Consider the following 19,406-nt stretch of genomic DNA (forward strand, 5'->3'; position numbering starts at 1 on the left):
CCCCACCCCCAAAAAGGCCTAGCACATCTAAGGGGCCTTCCCGCTTGCCCTTCACTTTTTCCTTACAGACCAGAGCCAAAAAAAATCACCCACCCGAACCATTGGCTGGACTTGCTAAGTTCCCTGCTCAGTGGATCAGCACATCAGCCCCTCTCCCCTCCCAGTTCCCATCCCTGTCCTCACAGGACAAGAAACAAAACTGGAGAAAGCCTCAGTCTGCAAATGTCTTGCTATACCCTAAAGGTACCTTAGCAAAGGTTGCTGAAATTGTGCTTCTGTTCTCCAGACACGGGGACCGTCTCCCACATGCCAGGAGCATAGCAGTTGCCCCTCGTAGGAGTCCTTCCCTCCTGAGAAAGGAACAGAGCATGAGAAAAGGAAGTTTTATGCAGGGTGGAGAAACAGGTCATTTTTCTACACCAACAAGTATGCACTGGTTATACCTGCAGACCTACCCTCAGCTAAGGGAAAGAAGTTAGACAACACCAAAAAAAAAAAAAAGTCTGTTTTTAATTCAGTCGTCTATTACATACTCTGTGATAATCACCAAATCACTGAGAAATTGTCAAACAAATGATCTCAAGACAAAAATGGAGGGAAAGAGAAGAAAGTATGGAATAACTGAGTTATGCAATTAAAACATCTGTAACCCCCAATGGACCCACCAGACTCACACCTCTCTCTAGGCTCCTCCCCCCCAAAATGAAAAAGTGCACCTACATCATGCCTCATGTGCTCTCCCTCACTTAACTCCGAAACTGATCAGAGAAAAATGTAATCAATAGCAGCAGGAATCTGATGGGCTTCTTTCTCCAGGAGTCACATTAAAGAAAAGTTGCACATGTAGAAAGAAGAGGTAGCACCGTAATTAACCCAGGATAGCATTCTGCTGAGGAAGGTGGGGGGGGGGGGGTTGTGATGTGTTTCAGTGTTCACAGCAGGGAGATTTTTATCTCTTCCGATCCAGTTTATGAATGACACGAGAACTTAGAAGGATTCACATTTCTCCCACTTCCCCTGCAAACATGTTCATCCCTGAGATGGAAATCATTGCCCAAGCCCCAGCCACCAGCCACCCTTTCGCACCCCCTTTTCCATGAATAATCTTTCCAAAATGTCTGCTTGTAGGAGCACATTCAGAATTTCACGGAGAACTACAGAGACACACACACAGTGCACAGCACACCCCCTTCAAGCCGGAGAGAGACAAAGAGACGAGAGAGGAACGACCAAAAGGAGAGGCAGCTAACGTGCCAATAAAATAAAACAAAACAAATCCCCCAAAACAGCAAAGTGAAAACACATATAGATCGTGTTTGTATTACCCATCCAGGCTATATTTTCACCGCTTCCAGGCAGAGAAACGGCGGGTCGAAGTTTTGTGCCCATCTGACTGTGATGGGAGGGTTGTATTTGAAGCTCTGGGCACGTAGAGATGGAATGAGAAGGAGGCTGAGCTGGAAGAAACACCAAGGGGGGAGGGCAGGGGAAGAGAGAGTGAGAGAGAGAGAGAGGGAGGGAGAGGGAGAGGGAGCAAGCTATCTCTAGCTACGCCTTCCTCTGAGCTCCGGGAGCCCAGGAGAGCGCTCATTTTAGGACTGGGGAGAGGGGTAAAAAGAGGAAAGGCAGCCCCCCCCCCCACGCTCTGCCCTGGCCTTGCCACCCCCGAAGGGAGGGAGGACTCCGGCCCCGCGCCCCCCTCCTGGCGGGCCGCCCAGCGAGCCGGGGAGCGCGCGGAGCAAGCGGCGCAGGGAGCTGTCCAGTTCAGCACCACCCGGTAATGCAGTAGGTGGGAGCGCCTCCGCCGGGGGCCGAGCGGGCAGCGAGTGGGGGGGCAGGCGGGTGGCCCATCCTGCAGCAAGACGCCGGCTCCCTTGTTTCCAGGAGCTTTGCAGATAGGGGGAGGGAAACCCGCCTCGATTCTTCGGGAGAAACCCCCTCCCTCCCCCACTTCGCCAACACTACCCCTGCCACCAACAATAACCGCCGCCGCTGCTCGTCCTGCCGCCGCCGCCGCCGCCGTGCCTGCCCGCCCTGCTGCTGCTGCTGCTGCCGCCGCCGCCGCCGCCGCCGCCGCCGCCGGGGCAAAACCATGGAAGGCGAGACCCCCGCACCTGTTCAGCTGAGATCAAGGGCTTACAGAATACTGGGAAGTCTGGTCTGAAACGAAAGCGCCCGAGACCACCCCCCACCCCCCGCCCCGCCAAGGAAGAGAACTGGCGAAGCAAAGGATTTTCATGGCGCAGGCCGCAGAGCCGAGCACGAAGACCGAAGGTTGCATCCCGGCTTTTACAATCTCTAACTGTCTAGGTCCCGACCATGAGAGATTGTGTTGAGAATGCGGCTGTTCCCTGGTTCACTGTGGAAGCCATCTCCAAATTAGCTATCACATATGGAAACTGGAGACCGGAATTTTAGGAAAAGAGATTAAGGCATCTCACTTGGGGGGGTGGGGGGTGTCTTTTTATTTTTTTCCTTTTTTAAAAAAAAAAGATTACTGCAACTGGAACAGTTTCTGATCTCAAAAGGCAAGCCTCTCTTCCCGTGTGATCTTTATAATTTACATTCTCTTCCGTGAGCTTTCTTACCTCCCTGTTTTTATATCTCTCCATAGTCTCTAGTCACACATATATCCATTATATTAGTAGTGGAATTATTTTTATTTATTTATTTATTTTTTGCTTTAGTACTCGCACCCTCACACACACTCTTCCGAGAACCAGAAGTCGGTTGGGTGTTTATATAATGAAGAATTATGGGGCTGTTTGATCGAGGTGTTCAAATGCTTTTAACCACCGTTGGTGCTTTCGCTGCCTTCAGTCTGATGACCATAGCTGTGGGAACCGACTATTGGCTCTACTCCAGAGGGGTTTGCAAGACCAAAAGTGTCAGTGAGAATGAAACCAGCAAAAAGAACGAGGAAGTTATGACCCATTCTGGATTATGGAGAACCTGCTGCCTAGAAGGTATTTGATTTCCCATCTCCTCCCCCTCTCCACTTCACCCCTCCCCTTCGCACTCCCCCTCCCCACCCTCCTCCAAATAAGTCCCCTTTACATTCCACCATTTTCTTACTTCACTCCTTCCACCACAGATCAAGGTTGGTTGGGTTAGTTTCAGAGGAAAGAAAATCAATAAGCAGAAACCATACTCAACTCTCAAGCCTCCACCACCCCCCTTCCCCTAAACCTCTTCATTGGAATAATCTGTGATATGATGAAAACAACAAGAGATTGTCTTTAAAAGTCAAATGAGCTCTGCCTGCTTTGGAATCATTAGGATTTGCCATTTGGTGTAGCATTGCCATCTACAAGGGGCGAAAATAATTGCTTCTCTCAACGCTGCTCTTCTTTTCGTAATGAAGAATTCGAAAATGCTCTTCCCTTCCCCCTCCTCCTCCCCTTACTCCCCAAAAGTCCCAGACACATCATCATCTGCAAATCTCCTTTAAAAAAAATCTGTTGTTTCTAAGAATCCTTATTTGGTAAATCCTAATTATTCCAGGATCTCAAGCTGAGTTCAAGAGCATTTTGTAATGTCTATGAGCCACACATATCTTTCGGGGCGACTGGCTGCGTGTGTGTATTTGTGTGCTTTAACGTTTACAAAGTCTAAAAATACATACATCTCTCACAGGAAACAAGCCCAAGTTCTAATAAACAGCAACTGACCAGCAGGTTAGGCTGAGAACCAGTTCACTTCCACGCAGAGTGTCATGCCTGTTATCCAGAAGCAATACAGTCAGCATTGAAGTCAACTTGAGCATCAGACATTGTGCAGGGAGGCCGGGAGGGAGGCAAGGGCTTGGGGAGCTTGAGGGGGGGAAGGGGGGGCAGTGGACCGGGGGTATCAGCTGTTTGCCTTGATGTTGCAGGGTCACTGAGACGTGTGTCTGGGCAAGTGCTGTGGGCCAAGGGGTCCCCACAGTGTAAAGCCTGGGAGATCAGGGTACAGATGAAGGCATGTGTTTCTGAGATACATTAATAAGGACAGAAAAAAACAAAACAAAACAAAAAGCAAAAAACTCCTGCAGGTCATACAACCTGCATTTAGCAACAGACTTGAATAAAAGGGACTGCATTTGAATGGATATATATATATATATATCCGTATCTGAATGTACAAGCTACAGCTACCCATAGAAAAGCGTGAACAGAGAGATACATGTTTCTGTGCAGAGAGAAAGGGTTATGTGCTTTGCTTCTGACATGAACCAATGCCGGAGGCCGTTTGAGGCAGCGCTGGGAAGCGGGGACCGCAGGATTGTTTGTTAAGCTCAACATGGGATAGCGATGCAGGGACTTGAAGCCAGGAGATGGGGGAGAAGAGAGGGAAACGGACGGGAGAGGGAGAAACTGATGTGGCCCCAGGGTCTAACCCAAACTGAGCAAAAGCCGCTCTTGGGAAATGGTTATGTCTGGGAAAGAGCGCCCGGTTTCGTGCCCCCCTCCCAACATTCTTGGTGCAAACGGTTGAGTGATGGCTGAACATGTTTTGAATAGCTAAGTGACTTCATTGAGCGATGGTCTATTTGACGCATACTGCATTTGGTGCCCTTTCTCAATCCAAACCGCTGCCTTGAACATAGTCTGCAGAGGAGCTGTATGCTGAATACTCTAGGCTCTTCCCCAGCCAGAGAATCAATATCAGGAAATTAATAGGGACTGTTTTAAACACACCCGTCCTTAAAAAATGAAAAGCCTTTCAAGCAGCTTGTCATTAACAGTGGAAAGGCTTCCATTTAATTAAACATTTATGGCAGACTTCTATTCCAAAAGAGAAGAAAAGCAAAGTGAATGAGAGTTGCTTTAGGGAAATGATCATAGTAGCAATTTGCCTTCCTTGGATTTTAGTTAGATGGATGGAGATATGCAGCCAAGAAATTAGAGGAAAGATGGAATATGATTTTAGGGGAAATATACTCAGAAATTGCTAAGTTGGTATAAATATACTTTGTTATCAGGGTTTTACTTGCAAATGCTTCATTCTGTGATCTCTGAAACATTTTATAATTCCCAGAAGGCAAGAGGACTAGAGGTGGTTTTGGATCACTTGTGTATTAAAAGGCTGAAGTATTTTCATTTAAATTCCATCTGTTTGGTGCCTACATCCCCAAATGTGCTGCCCACCCCCTTTCACTTTCCCTCCACGCTGCACCCCCTCCCCCCCCCCCCCACCGCCCCCAACCATCCCTAAAAGGGTTAGGATTATAGCACTTTCCCAAGGGTTGTGTGATGCGCACCAGAGCTGTGGGTTTGGCCCCTCTCCCAGGCCTGGGGCCTCCGAGCAGTGAGAGGAGGGCTGGGCCAAGCTCCCTTCAGGATGCTATTCCTTTTCCACTTGTAGCCAAGGCACAGGCAGGAAGGGTGGGTGCTCAGAGCCCCAATTCAACCTGGCCTTCAATTTCCAAAGCATTTGTCCCTGTGGGGCTCTGTGGGCCTGGGACCGCCTTAGGAAGTTGGGCTTTGGCCACTTAGGAAGTGGTTTAAAGATTTTAAGCCACTTATTTTCAAAGACTGCACTGATTTCCGAAGACCATAAGAGCACTTATTTCTGAAGGTTGGCATAGATGGTCCTCACTGGGTGTTCCTATAACTCGCTTTCTGGAGCATTCAAAATAGGGTCAGCCTTTATGGAGATCATGTTGTCAGCGCTTCACCTGTCCCCCAGTCTATGTTTTTTGGTGAGAAATGGGACTTTCAAAAAAGATTCCCCCATCACTTCTTTATTGTGTTTCCTGCCCACACCCCCCAAAAAAGTTGTGAACAGACTTCAAATCTCCCCAAGATGCTGCTGCTAACTCCAGATAAACAAACAACCCTATCTGCTTCTGATCTCTTCCGCTTTCTGGTTTTCACTCGGGCTTTTTGTCACCTGAGACGCTTTTTCTTCCATTCACTTCTTGATGAAAATAAAAATCAGAAAATATTTCCCTGCCTCCGTTGCTGCTTTTGAAGTGTATCAGTCTGCTGAAGAATGAGGAGGGACAGGACCACCTGTTAGGGGTTGACACCCAGCAGGAGAGGAGAGGAACCAAGAAGAAGCCACAACCTTTATTATTTTTCCCTCTGCAGAGTGAACAGCTGAGTCTCTGTGTGTGAACCTGAACTCCCTAGGAGAGTGGGAGTCCTCAGTGGGACTCACAGGGTGGGACGGGCTGCATGTGGGTCCAGGTAGGTGGAGCCCGATAGGAGAAGTCCTTGAACTTTTCAAGAAGGCTGCGCTAAGAGCCTCCGAATGGAGAGATGAGTTGGCCCTTTCAGGGAAAAGTTCAATAAAATCCACGACAGGACCCGAAAGCATCGCTTCTGAGCGAGGCATCTCTGGGCCATGCTGTGGCTTGCTGCTCAGGATATTAACCTCGGTTGTCACCTAAAGGAATCATTGTCTCCAGGGGCAGCAAGAAATTCACTCTGTGTTTGTTCTCTCCTGCGCCTCCCTCCCCTCTGTCCGGGCTCCACGGCTCCCCCAAAGGATTTCCAGCCCTGCAGAGGAGGAGTCAGGAGCAGTACAACGTGGTCGGTAGAAGAACCCACCCTCCCTCTCTCGCCCCTTTCCTTGCTGTGAAGCAGCGCAGAAATCGTCTTCTCTGTCTCCACTGTTACATTCTCTCCACTGAATTTCCGATTTCCTCTTCCATCCACAGCTTCTCCCATCTTTGCTTCCACATGCTGCTTGCTCACGGTGGCTCTGCCACCCTTGCTACCTCCTAACTCTCTTTGAGCAAGAAGTGTCTCATTTTCCTGAACTGTCTCTGTCAAGTTGATAGTTGCAAACCCTTTGCGAGGTGGCGAGGGCTCCACGCTGGGTTTAGCCGTGCCTCTCTTGTTCTCCAGAAGGAAAGTATCTATCTTTTAATTTAGGGATGCCAACAGCCTTTCCCAGATAATCTCACCTTTAAGTGTGGATGAGATGATTACGGAAGTTCTTAATGGGCCATCGCATGATATACCTATCACTCCAGAATTCCCAAGATTATTTGACCCTTTGTAGGCACTTTGCAAAACAATAGGTGCATAAAAATATTTGTCAGTGGATTGATTTCAAAATTCTTCAAATTATTTAAATTAATTCAAACATCATAAGGACATGTGACAAGCAAGTACTCCAGAAAGGAAGAAGGGGGTGAGGAAGTCAGGATGGTTGGTTTGTTCTTCCTGGTGCATCTTTTTTAAAAGAATAATAACGAATTACAAAATTCATTAATTCAATTCAGAAGGAGTTTGTCATTAGGGTTGTGTGGCTCCTAATTGGCTAGCGGAAAATTATCAGTAGACTCAGTCTCTGCAAGCGAGGAAAAAATAACCAATTGATTTTCTCCCCTTTTCTGCTTTTAAAGTACACCAAAGTCCACTTGGATTGTAATAGTCACTGGAATAGACACTTTGGGTAGAGAGGCATTATGGACCATCCCCATTTAGGTACCCCCAGAATCTTCTATTCTCTAGCAAATCTCCCCACCCAGTTCCCAGGGCCCTGAGAATAGTCCCCAAGGTCTTAGGTTCTGACCAGCAGTTTTCCATAGAGCCAAGCCCCACGTTCCTAAGCATCCTCACCTGGGAAGGCAAACTTGAACCCTTTCCTGAGGAACGAACTCTGCGAGTCCTTGCCCACTCACACTGCCCTTCCCGCCCCCACTGCCCTTCCCAGCTGAGCAGAACTAGGCACACAGGAGTGACATCACACACCAAGGCCACATGGGCAGAGCCAGAACTTGAATCCAGGCCCCTCACTTCCACCCTGCAAGCCTCCAGAGGGCCCTATGCACATACCCTGGCTTACTGTATGGCCTTGTGCTCATATTCACTGCTAGCACTGGATTTTATTCCGTGTCCCACTAAGCATCTGCCGTCGAGGGCCCAGCCTGAGTCTGTCAGGAAATCTGGGTTCTGACCCACCTGACTTTCCAAACGCCACTCACTCCAGCTGCCCTGTGCTTTGAAGAGTGACTGTTCTGCTGGAACCCCCTCACTCCCACGAGGCGGAAGGAATGCGACACTCAACTTCAGGCCAGACCCACCACGTGCCTCTTTGGGCTTGCCCTTTCAATTTCGGAAGTGTCCTCAATGTAAACTGTCCGTTGGTTTTACGTTTGCAAGCATTTTTCAGTAAACAGCAAATTTAGGTCCCCTGTAGTCATGGAAGTTTTCAGGGGAAGCTTTGTGGCATGGGGTGTAGTTGAAAGAATTTTGCAGCCACACGGGCCTGGGTTCATTCCAAGCACTGCAGCCTGGGAGATCCGGGGTAGGTTCTCTCACTTCTTCAAGCCTGTTTCCTTCTCTGTGAAAAGAAAGCCAAATAGCTTTCTTACAGGGTGGTTTCTCTACCGACTTGTCTGCGGTTGCAATCAACAACCCCAACCTGTACCCCTCCTTTTTCTTTACAGAGTACTTACCACCTTCTAGCACAGTACATAGTCTCCTCGTGGTATTTGTTGTCTGTCGCCACCCCTGGACTGCGCGCTCTACAAGGGCAGGGATTGCGGTCTGTTTTGCGCTTTGCTGTAACCATGGCAACTAGGACGTTGCAAGCCATCAGCCTTTGTTGGGGCGTGAACGTAGGACGTAGGACGAAGGACGGACGTAGGACGCGGTGGGGATTCAGAAAGGGCGGTCCCTTCACACCAATCAAAGGATTGTTCTTTCAGTGATACACAGTGATCAGTGGTGGCAAAAGCATGCTTTCTTTTTTTTTTTTTTTTTTTGTCATTCCGGAAAATAGTGAACTTGACACAGAGGAGGGCCAGAGGGTAGGAGAGAGAGAGAGGGAGAGAAAGAAGGGACAGCGGTGTTCAACACACAAGGGATAAGAATAAGGAAAGATAACAAAAAGGAAAGTGTTTGGAGAAAAAATAAATGCCTGAGAAGGAAGTGCTGGGGGGTGAGCGTCCTCTAAATAGATCCTGGCCGAGCTTTCCTGCCTCCACATCGTCCAGAGCTGCTGTCACAGAGATCCTCCGGGAGAGCTTCTTCCCCTGAGTGTTCGCTTTCAGGTCAGGGGGGAGGAGAAGATACCGGACGAATGATGCAAAAGATTTTTAATCTGTTCAAAATTCGATGGTTCCTTTTAGCCCCAGATATAAGTATTTTGGCCGAAAGACCCGTATCCAAATGATATATGCATTTTCAGTTTCTGGGTTAATTTATAGGTACAGATCAGGCCATTCCTTTGCTCATTTATGTGTTAAATCTTTGATGAAGTTCTGCAAAGCACCAGGTTGAAGTCAGGATGGGAAGTGGCTCCTTTCAGGGTCACAGTCCTCAGTCCTTAGAGCCTACTGGGAGAGACAGGCCCTAATTCAAAGAATATTTATACACACATATATGTAAATGACAACCATGATAAGCGTTCTCAAGGGAGGTCGCATGGGACTGTGAGTTCAGAATATCGAGATGGTATCTAATCAGAGAAGGCTTCCCTGAGGAGGGGACACAAGAATGAATATCTGAGGGAGTAGGAGTTAACTGGGTGAAGAGAGGAAGAAAGGCCATTCCAGGTCAGAGGGCAGTGAGTGCAGAGATCGGTGAGGAAGAGCCAGGCAAGGCCTGGGTGAAGGCCGGTGGCTGGAAAACAGAGCTGGAGGGGGGTCTGTGGTGGGGGGACAGTGCTGGATGATGTGGGGACAAGGGTGCAGAAGTTAGTTAAGTCCCAGAGGTGTGTGGCCTTGTTAGTCTTGTTAAAGAGTTTTGTTCTTTGACTTTTGGCTTCTTGCTTATAAGCTGTGTGACCTTGGACTAGTTAATTTCATCTCTGTGCCTCCTTTGTGCCATCCATTTAGTGACTGCCCCTGGGGTCGTTGTGAGGATTCGAGCCCCGCTCCCTGCTCCTCCCGCTTCCATCCCAATCTGATTGTGCTGGTCTCTTTGGCCTCCGAACTCCCCCTAACAGTACAGAGAAGGGAGGGAATAGATCGACTCAACTCCAATCACCAAAATTCAAAATCCGCTCAGTGGAGGTGTTGACAGCAGGTGCGAGCCCTGCACTAACATAGGAAGGCGGTGGTGAGCAGGCCCCCACCCGCCTAAGGACCATCCAGGTGAGTCCCCACAGGGGATCCCAAAGAACAGGCATCTCACCAAACGGCTCCACTCCATACCAGACATTTGACAGAGCCTGTTGCCGCCTCTCCTCCCCCTCCCACAAGTTCAGAGAGAGTCCTGGCATCTCTTCCAATCGGTTAGGATCATCGAGGATTTGAGCTGGAATTTGAATGTGGCTCAGTTATATCCAGCAGACTTTTTGAAAATAGGAATGAGAGAGGGGAGCTGCTCATCCCCAACGCCAAGAAATGCATGTCAGCCGTTGTGGGATCGTTGGTGAGCTGCGTGGGCCTCGTGGCATTCTGGCCCTCTCTCCTGGCTACGAGAGGGCCTTCTTCTCCCACTTCCGTCTTCCCTCGGTTCCCAGGCATGATCAGTTATAAAGTGAACCATCTACTGAAACAGCTTTTGGGGGAGGAGAGAATGTACTTAATAGACACATCAATTGTAAAACACACTCGAGGTTCAGAGACCTTGAAACCTAAAATACGTGCCTTAGAAGCATATGAAGATGCTAAGCTACCTTGCTGGCAGAGGGAAATGCAGGCAGGGCGCTCAGAGAGCCCGAGGGATTTCACCAGCGCACAGCGAGTGCCTGTCCCGTGACTCGGGGAGCAGCAGAGGACAGAAGAGTGTGGTCCTACCAGCACCTTTCTTGACAAGGAAAAGGGTGACGGTGGATCTCTGTCCAACAGCCGTTCCCTGAGCAATAGCAGGTACTGTGTGAGAGTCTAGGACAGAGTCAAAGGCTCAGTCCCTGACCTCGGGCAAGAAAGACTTCTTGTCTAGCACTGAAGACACACTAGTAAACAGACTATGATGACAGCACAGCATGAAACACAAGCACAGGGGATTCTGGGAGCACAGAGACTGGGGGCGGGGGGAGCGGATGCCGCGGGAGACCGGGTTCTGAAGGGTGCGTAGGGGTGAGCAAGCTAGGGACAGGAAGAGCACCTCAGACTGAAGGAAGGGCCAGGCGCAGAAACAGATGCCCAAGCTGCCATGCCGAGGGTCCCGCACAGCTGGAAGGGAGAAGGCAGGGAGGAGTGAGCCTGGGAGGCAGTGGGGATGTGCTCCCAAAGGAATAGAAATGGCTCACAGGGCAGTATGTGTTTCAGCACGGGAGAAAAGGAGGCCCAGGAAGGCGCAAGCAAGGGCAGCCAGTGGCTTTACCCATCAGCAAGCTCACTGGATGTTGAGGCCTTCCCAGAGGGCACCAGGGGTCGGCCGGAGCTGGTGAGCTTTACTGGGAAGGGGTGAGGCACAACATGGAGGCTGTTGCAGTGAGCAGGTGACTTGCACAGATTGGCTGTAGTAAACAGAGAGAAGAGAGAAGACTATAAGGGATGCCCAAAACAGGTGCATCGAGGTGTTCCCTTCTCTTCAGACTTCCCGGTATTACTACCTCCCCACCACCCCGCCGGGGTTACAAAGATGCAGGAAGTCTCTGCTCAAACGTCGCCTTCTCAAAGAGCCTTCTTGACTACCCTCTTCTAAAGAAGCCCCCAGTCCTGTTACCCTCTCTCCTTTCCCTCTTCAACCTTTAACATTGACTTTTCCCTTCCTAGCATTTACTTGTCTGTGATCTGTGTCCCCCTATAAGACTGAATGCTCCAGGGGCGCCTGGGTGGCTCAGTTGTTTAAGTGACTGCCTTCATCTCAGGTCATGATCCTGGAGTCCCAGGATCGAGTCTCACATCGGGCTCCCTGCTCGGCAGGGAGTCTGCTTCTCCCTTTGACCCTCCCCCCTCTCATGTGCTCTCTCTCTCATTCTCTCTCTCTCTCAAATAAATAAATAAAATCTTAAAAAAAAAAAAAAAGATTGAATGCTCCACGAAGGCGCGTGCCGCATCTGTCTTGGCAGAGAGAGAGAGTGCTGAGGAGCCACACGTTGGATGAATGACTAAAGAAACAGCGCCTGCCCTCAAGGAGCTCCATCGAGGGAGGGGACAGGCTCCTAAACAAAATCTCCCAGCATCCTCTTGACCAGTCTTTTCTCCTAGGCTTGGCTGAAACCCCTTTGTGAAAGATTCAAGAATAGGCAGTTGATCCCCCTTGCCCCCTGCACCCTGGGAGGCTCTCTGGGGGGTGCCTCGGGGCCACGGCCTCAGCATAAAGCTGCAGGAAGCTGATAAGCCACAGCACACCTGCTCCCTCCCAGACAGCAGTCACCTTTTCTCTCAATCTAAATCCTTGTTCCTTATCACCTGGCCCAGAGGCACTGACTTAGCAGCCCTGAGTCCGCTCTGAGGCGCCGCCGCTCCTTTCCCTTGCTGACAGTCTTCATTCAATCTTCCCTGAACTTCCTTGACCTTGGGTAGGCTTCCGGCTGCTAACAAGAATGCCGAGGATTAGGTATGAGATCCCAGGTGCACGGTTGCTGGGGCCTCGTTGGACGAGGAATCAGCACCTTGCTTTGCTACCCCATCGACATGCCATTTGAATCCCCCAGCGCCAGCCTCTCTCTGGCCTGGCTGTGGGGCAAAATTCACTGGTGACTGGCTGCTGCTGACTCCGAGACCTTTAATCCAGTCTTGCCCCACTGCTCTCCTCTCTCGCTTTCTCCGCATAAAGGATCATGCATTCTTTTCTGTCACTTCCGTCCCCGCACCTCTGATATCCTTCATCCTTCTTGAATTGTCCCTAAGGTTGGAAACCTTTTCCCCCAGTTTTCCTCCGATATATTTTGCAAAGGAGGTAACCCTGACATCACTTCGAAACTCATAATAACTAGAATAATAATAGCTAACCACTCATTGAGTGCTTCCTTTGTGCTAAGCACTATTTAGATGCTTTTCAGAGGTTAGCTCTTATTTAACCTTTACGATTCTGAAGGTATATGTGGCGATGCCCATTATCTCCATCTTAAGAGGCTCTGAGAAGTTAAGTAACTCACCCCAGGTCATGCAGCACAGTCCAAGTCTGTCCATCCCCAAAACCTGTGCACAGCCTTCTGTTACACTAATTATATTTGCAATTTTCCCCTAGCCCCCAAATTTATAAATAAATTTCTTGGAGAAGTGGAAGGCAAGGCTGAGCAGAAATTGCCATTTGTACTCCACACATGATGAAGTCTTCAAAACTTTGAAGCTTCAATTTGGATAGGCTCCTTACCCAGGGCAGAGTGGGGAAAAGTGGAAAACAGAAAAACGGGGGGAAAGTGGAAAACAGAAAAACAGGCTGCCAGTTTTTTCTCATTGCTTTGAGAACAGAAGAATGCCTCAACATGCATGGACATCCCTCTCTCTGCAGTTCGTGGAGGGGGAGAGGGTATCTGCACCCTCTCCCCCACCCTCTGCCAAGAGGGCCTGTTCCCAACCACATTCTGCTTGTCTCCGGGATTCGGCTAAATTGCCACTTCCCCAGCACCTCAGCTGCCTCCCACCTAGGTGACCTCCCCTCCCTCCTTCCTCCCGCAGCGTCCACACACATGCCTCTAACACATCTTCCATCTTCCTGATGCTTGGTTCTGGTTCTGTCTCTACTTCTAGACCATGAGTTCCCTTAGCCACTCCATCAACAAAATTCACTGGGTCACTACGTGCCAAGACCATCCTAGGCTCCTATTTTAAAAAGTTGAGAAGATGTGGCCCTGCCCTCCAGGAGCTTATGCACTAGTGGGCAATTTAGGGACACAAGCAAGCACACTCAGGGTGGGGGGGACCTTGCTCCAGGAAGAGGTGTGAGAGAGCACGGATGGTTCAGGGGACCACGCAAGGTTTCTGGTATTGCTTGGAGGGGAGGTAAGGGAAGGTATTAGTACCGAGGGACAAGATCGGACAGAGCCCACATCATGGAGGGATGGCTATGCTATGCAAAGAGACCAGAGAGGAGATTGTGAAGAAGGGAATGAAACAGTCAAACTTGCACTTTGGGAGGATGGTTTGGGAAGCCGGGATGGGAAGAGGAGGAGGAAGACAGAGCATGGACTCCTGGAAGGAGAGGACTGCACAGTCTGACAAGTGATGAAGCAGCTGACCCAGGGCAGGGGACTGACCCCAGAGGATCCACAAGACCTGGGGACTGTTGTTGAGGAAGGTGTGACAGTGAGTGACCTTGTCTGAAATGGGGCAAAGAGGAGAAATCTGCAGGGAGAAGATGGGACCTTTCATCTTGGATAGAGGGATTCCATACCTGTGTCCCCCAGGCCTCGCCAGTGCCAGGCATGTAGTAGGAGCTCAGTGTTTGTTGAATGAATGAAGGAAGGAAAGGACATAGAACATAGCTTTGCATCTAGAGATTAGGATACATATTTAATCTCAGATTTTCTCCAGCACCTTCATAATCAGAGGATATTCCAGCCAGGCCTGGGTTCAAATCCTAACCTTACCCCTTACCAGCTAGGTGACCTTGGACAAGGAATGGCACCTCTCTGGCTCGATTTTCTCTTGTGTAAATGGGAAAAGTTGTATCTCACTCCTGAGCTGGCTATGCCATTTTAGTAATGAAGCGCTCCACGTCACGTGCTTAGCAACATGCTAGTCCCTAGTCCGTGCTGGATAAGCACCAGCGGCTGTCCTTATCAGTTGGGTGCCCGTTACGGATCACACTTCCTGACCTATAGCAGTTGCAAACGGTGACCTGCCCGGGAGTTGTGTGTAGCCCTCAAATCTTCCACACATGAACTTTCCTATAAAAATCCCTTATTTTCGGCTTCTCTTGAGAAAAACAGTCAGGTTTTTGTAAGCGCAGGCCCCTTTCCTGTTTGGCCCCAGTTGGCAGGGGCGGGGCAGGCAGCAGACAGATGTCCCTCCAGGGGTGGCGGGGGCTCTGCAGTCCCCCAAAGTCCCCTCCGCTCCCAAGCGTCTTCCCTGGCTGCCCTACCTCAAATGCCCAGCTCTTCTGATGCCAATGGCAAATTGCAGGCGGAGGCTGTGTCTCCTGATGGCTCCCAAGTGCTGAAAATGTAAGCAAACCAAGAGCAGCCCAGGCAGGGCAGAGCCACCAGCAGAGTGAACCAAGCCATGCCTCTGGAAATAAATGCATGGAGAGCCAGCGGTCCCCTGGCAGTGGCTGCTGACGGGGTTGATTCGGGGGGAAGGCTAGCCTCACCGGCCCCCGTTCACAAAGTATCTCTACAGGAACTTGCGGCTTTTAAAGAGAGGCTCTCGCCCACTTTATGCCACCCCCATAGCTTCTCTTTCAGAGGTTGACATTTTCTGACCTTGACCCCAGTTCGGGGGAAGCACACCCTGTCGTGCAGGCTACGTGGTGTGCTTTCTTCAATAACTAAATGGCAGGCGCCAGGGAGACAGCCCACATTGTGGGGCCGGCGGAGGAGAGAGGGCGGGGGTGTTGCTGGAGCACGGGGGGCACAGGGGATTCTCTACTTTCCGTGGTTGCCTCAGAAAGCTTCAGAGAGAAAAGGAAAATTTCCAGAGTCTTCGGGGGAGGGAGAGGGAGGCGCTCTGCAATTGCTCAGAACAGATAGGATATGAAGGTAAAGCCATGCAGTTTGATCTGTGGGAATGGCCAAATCGGATCCCGCTTGACACGTGCTGCATGTTTGGTAGGCCAGGCTCTGTGCTGATTCATGAAGCTCAGACACCAGTCAGCTCCTGGGGAAGGGGGTCTGCGCTGATCCCCGCTGCTGACATCACGCATCCTTCTCCCAGCCTCTCCTGCCCACCTCGTTGTCTTCATCGTGCTTCCTGCTCTCCGAATTTGTCTAGAGTGTATATTATTTCTCTCCCAACCAGAATAGAAACTCTGGAAGCCCAGGGTCCTTGGTCTGTCCTATTTACTGCCATAGCCCCAGGACTGAGATCAGCGGCTGGCACATAGCAGGTACTTAGGAAATGTTCGTTGGATGACAGAAGGCAGGGCCCTGCTCTGAAAGTGATGGAGGCCTAGCAGAAGAGACAGAGCCGTACGAGAGCATGGGGGCCAGGGAGCTCGGGCACTGATAAAGGCGTGTGCATGGGCGGGATGAGACAGCAACTCTATTTGGGGAGGTCAGGGAAGGGGTTCTCGGGAAATGCCCTTCGCAGTGGGATTTGGAGCATGAATAAGAGTTTGCCAAGGAGATCCGAAGAGAATGGCTCAAAGAAGGACAGACACCACGTGAGGCCGCCCCATGAGGGTGAGGCCAAGGAGAGAGCAGAGGGCCTCTTCTAGAGCAGCATTTTCAAACTGTGATGGGAACACTAACCCCCTGGGGGGTCTTACTGACCCGCAGGTGCTGATGCGGCGAGGGTCCAGGCAGGGGGCTGAGACGCTGTTTCTAGCTGCTGGGTGAGGTTGATGTCACAGGCCTGCAGGCCACGCTTTGAGAAGCAAGGTTTTGGAGCATGGCCAGAGGACGTGGATCTAAATCCTACCTCTGCCACCAGCCACCTGGGCCTGTTTGCTCACCTCTGAAAGGAAGATCGTGATCTTCCTCCGAAAAATTGAGTAAGTTCAGAGCACCTGCACTTGGTAAAGCCGTTAGTTTAGTCCCGGGCGCTGCCCGTCAGTATGTTTCAGCTAATGTTGTTATTTAGGGTCAACGGTGGTGCCCACAGGTGTGACAGGAATGGATGGTTTCCCCTGAGAGCTGATGGCGTTTGAGGGTCTCCTGTGTGTTGGGCTGTGTCCTAAGGACCACACGTATGTCACCTTGCTTCGGCCACACAGCACTCTATGATGCGGGTGTTATGATTCTTACCTTCCCCGTAGGAAATGGAGGGAGTGTATTAGTCTCCTATCGCTGCTGTAACAAATCACCACAAAGCTTAATGGCGTAAATAACACCAACAAATCACCTTGCAGTTCGGGAGGTCAGGTGTCTGAAATTGGTCTCCCTAGGTTGCAATGAAGGTGTCAACGGGCCTGTGTTCCTTCTGGAGGCTCTAGGGGCAAATCTGTTTCCTGGCCTTTTCCAGCTTCTAGAGACTGCCCACGTTCTATTGGGGCAGAAAGGCTTCCTCCATCTTCAAAGCTGGCAGGTGCCGGACAGAGTCCCTCCCATGTTGCATCCCTCTGACTCTGACTCTCCCGCGTCCCTCCTCCACATTTAAGGACCCTCATGATTACATTGGGCCCACCTGGATAATCCAGAATAATCTCCCTCTCTTTAAGATCAGCCGATCAGCAACCTTAATTCCCCCTTGCCATGCAATGTAACATATTCACGGGTTATAGGAACTGGGATGTGGGCATCTTCAGCAGGCCATTATTCTGCCCAGTACAGGGAGTGAGTGTTTAAAGATCCCCTAATGTCACAACCTCAGAATGGTACTCCTGGAAGGGATTTTGGAGCTTGTATCAGGAAGGATTAGACTTGACAAATAACAGAAACATAAAATTATAAAATTAACAGAGACTTAAATAAGACAAAAGTTTATCCTCTCTTAAGTAAACCAATCTGGAGACATGTAACACAAATAGGTGAGCAACGCAGGCGCCTACCAGCTCCCTGCTCCACCACCCCTATGGTATGGCCTTCAACCTCACAGTCTAGAATGGCTGCCAGAGCTCCAGCCACTGTCTTCACATTCCAGGCATCAAGGTGGAGAATGGCACAAAGAGACACAGGCAGAGGGCACCTGTCACGTGGTTCTTAAGGAAATTTCCTAAAAGATATCACACGATATTTTTGCTTCGGTCACTGGCCAGAAGTGTGTCACCTGACCATACATTCACTATAAAAAGTCTGGAAAAGATCATCTTTATTCCAGGTTGAGGGAAAGTATCTAGCAGCATATCCAGGGAGTTCATCTAGTCTAGACCCTCACCTTGTGAGGCCCAGAGAGATAGGGGACTCTGCCAGTGCCACGGAGCTAGCCAGCCACAGACCAGGACCCGGATGCCCTGCTCCCTCCCAGCATTTAGTTCAGAGCCTCCAGCACCTGGCTGGGCACTTAGCACATAGTAGGAGCTCAGTAATGCTTGTGGAACCAAAGGGATTTTGCCATCCTGCAACACCAAACAATTCCCTGTGGACCACATACTCTGCCTCCCTGTGGGCAGGGCCATCTGCACTCCTGGGTCTCTAACCCATTGCTCCCACTTACGCCTCTGCGAACCCTTGGGTGAGCTCCGGGCTTCTCTACCTGTCCCACAAAGTCACACGGAAGGGCAGTAGGATCTGGCAAAAGGGAGCCCTCAGAGAGCACTGAGAAACGGAGGGACGGGGGCATCTGCTTGGAGATGGTGCTTTATGTCTGGGGTGGGGGGAGGGGTGGCCAGAAGGGGTCTGGCATTCCATAGTGGCAGTGTGCGTGCTGACACAGTGCAGTGGGGGACGGAAGCTGATCAGAGCCCGAAGCCAGGCGGCAACCCCTCTCCCCACGGGCTGCAAAAGCCAAAGGTCAGGCGTCTGCTGCCCCTGCCATTTCAGATGTGCACAAAGATCGTGTACTTTCTCAGGCTTCTCTGTTTTCGAGTCTCTGTCTCCTCAAGCAGGTAGTAAGGCCCTTGAGACAGGGGGCTGTCAGATCTGCCTATGTGCCCCCTTGCCCCGTGGCGTGCCTGGCACATGACGGGCACTTGGTCCATAAACAGGGGATTGGCCGATCAGTCAGAATGCAGTAGCCAGCATCTGGCACAGAGTAGGCTCTCAGCAAACTGTCTTAAGGAAAGAAGGGATAAAAGGAGGAAAGGAAGAAAGGATGGAAAGACAGATGCAGCAAGGGAGGGATCCATTGGTCTGAGTCTTGGCTTGCCATGGAAGTAGTGGCTCCGAGAACAGGCTGCTCTCCTGGCCTCAGCCCGGCAAGAGCAGAGTCCCTCCCCCAGGACCGAGTTCACAGGAGAACAGAAGAACCTGGCCCGGAAAGGTCTGTTTCAAAGGGCCTCCCCTCTAGCTTGAGAACACTGTGCCTTTCGGCCTTCCCAGGGGGCCTCGGTGGCCACAGTGCCTGGCACCAGGGTTCCAAGGACATGGCCAGAGGCAGGATAGGTGGGGTGGCTGATGCCTGGGAAGGAAGAGTAGCGCGGTGGAAAAGAAGCCGCCCCCACCCCATGCCTAAGACAGTGGCTTAGAAAGGGAGAGACTGGGAGAGCAGGAGGTGGAACCAAGGAACAAATGGGAAGCAGAAGCGCAGCAAAACGAGGTTGGTGTTGGGGGGAGAACATGCAAAGGATGGGCAGAGGCCGCTGGGAGGGAGGGAAGACTGCCGGGCATGGGGGCCATCCCCTCTCGGAGCAGATGGAACAGCGGAGCCAGCGGGTCCATGACAGTTGGTCGGAGGGAAGAGAAACAGGAGCAGAGAGCGGAGAGGGGCCTGCCTCACCCCAGGCAGGGACAGACACCCTGTTTCCAGCCCCAAAACACTGCAGGAGGAGAACTCACCCAGACCCAGGGAGTTCAGAGAATAACCAGGCCGGGGAGGAATATTCCTGGACTGAGGGATGAAGCTGCAAAGCCTGTGGTCAGGATTGGGG

The 19,406-nt window shown here is 50.8% G+C and overlaps 1 protein-coding gene across 1 annotated transcript in view; it reads left to right on the forward strand.

The window, feature by feature from the left end:
- The first annotated feature begins 1,537 nt into the window (after positions 1-1,537).
- The window catches only part of CACNG2 (calcium voltage-gated channel auxiliary subunit gamma 2), a 112,855-nt gene continuing 94,986 nt past the window's right edge, over positions 1,538-19,406 (forward strand). Inside the window, exon 1 of the mRNA XM_025882170.2 lies at positions 1,538-2,966. Within this exon, the coding sequence (XP_025737955.1) occupies positions 2,756-2,966 (211 nt within the window). The 5' untranslated portion in view covers positions 1,538-2,755. The remainder of the gene's footprint in view (positions 2,967-19,406) is intronic.

This window comes from Callorhinus ursinus, unplaced genomic scaffold, assembly GCF_003265705.2.
Source record: "Callorhinus ursinus isolate GAN/ISIS: 27379988/994484 unplaced genomic scaffold, GSC_fseal_2.0 scaffold48, whole genome shotgun sequence".
NCBI lineage: Eukaryota > Metazoa > Chordata > Mammalia > Carnivora > Otariidae > Callorhinus > Callorhinus ursinus.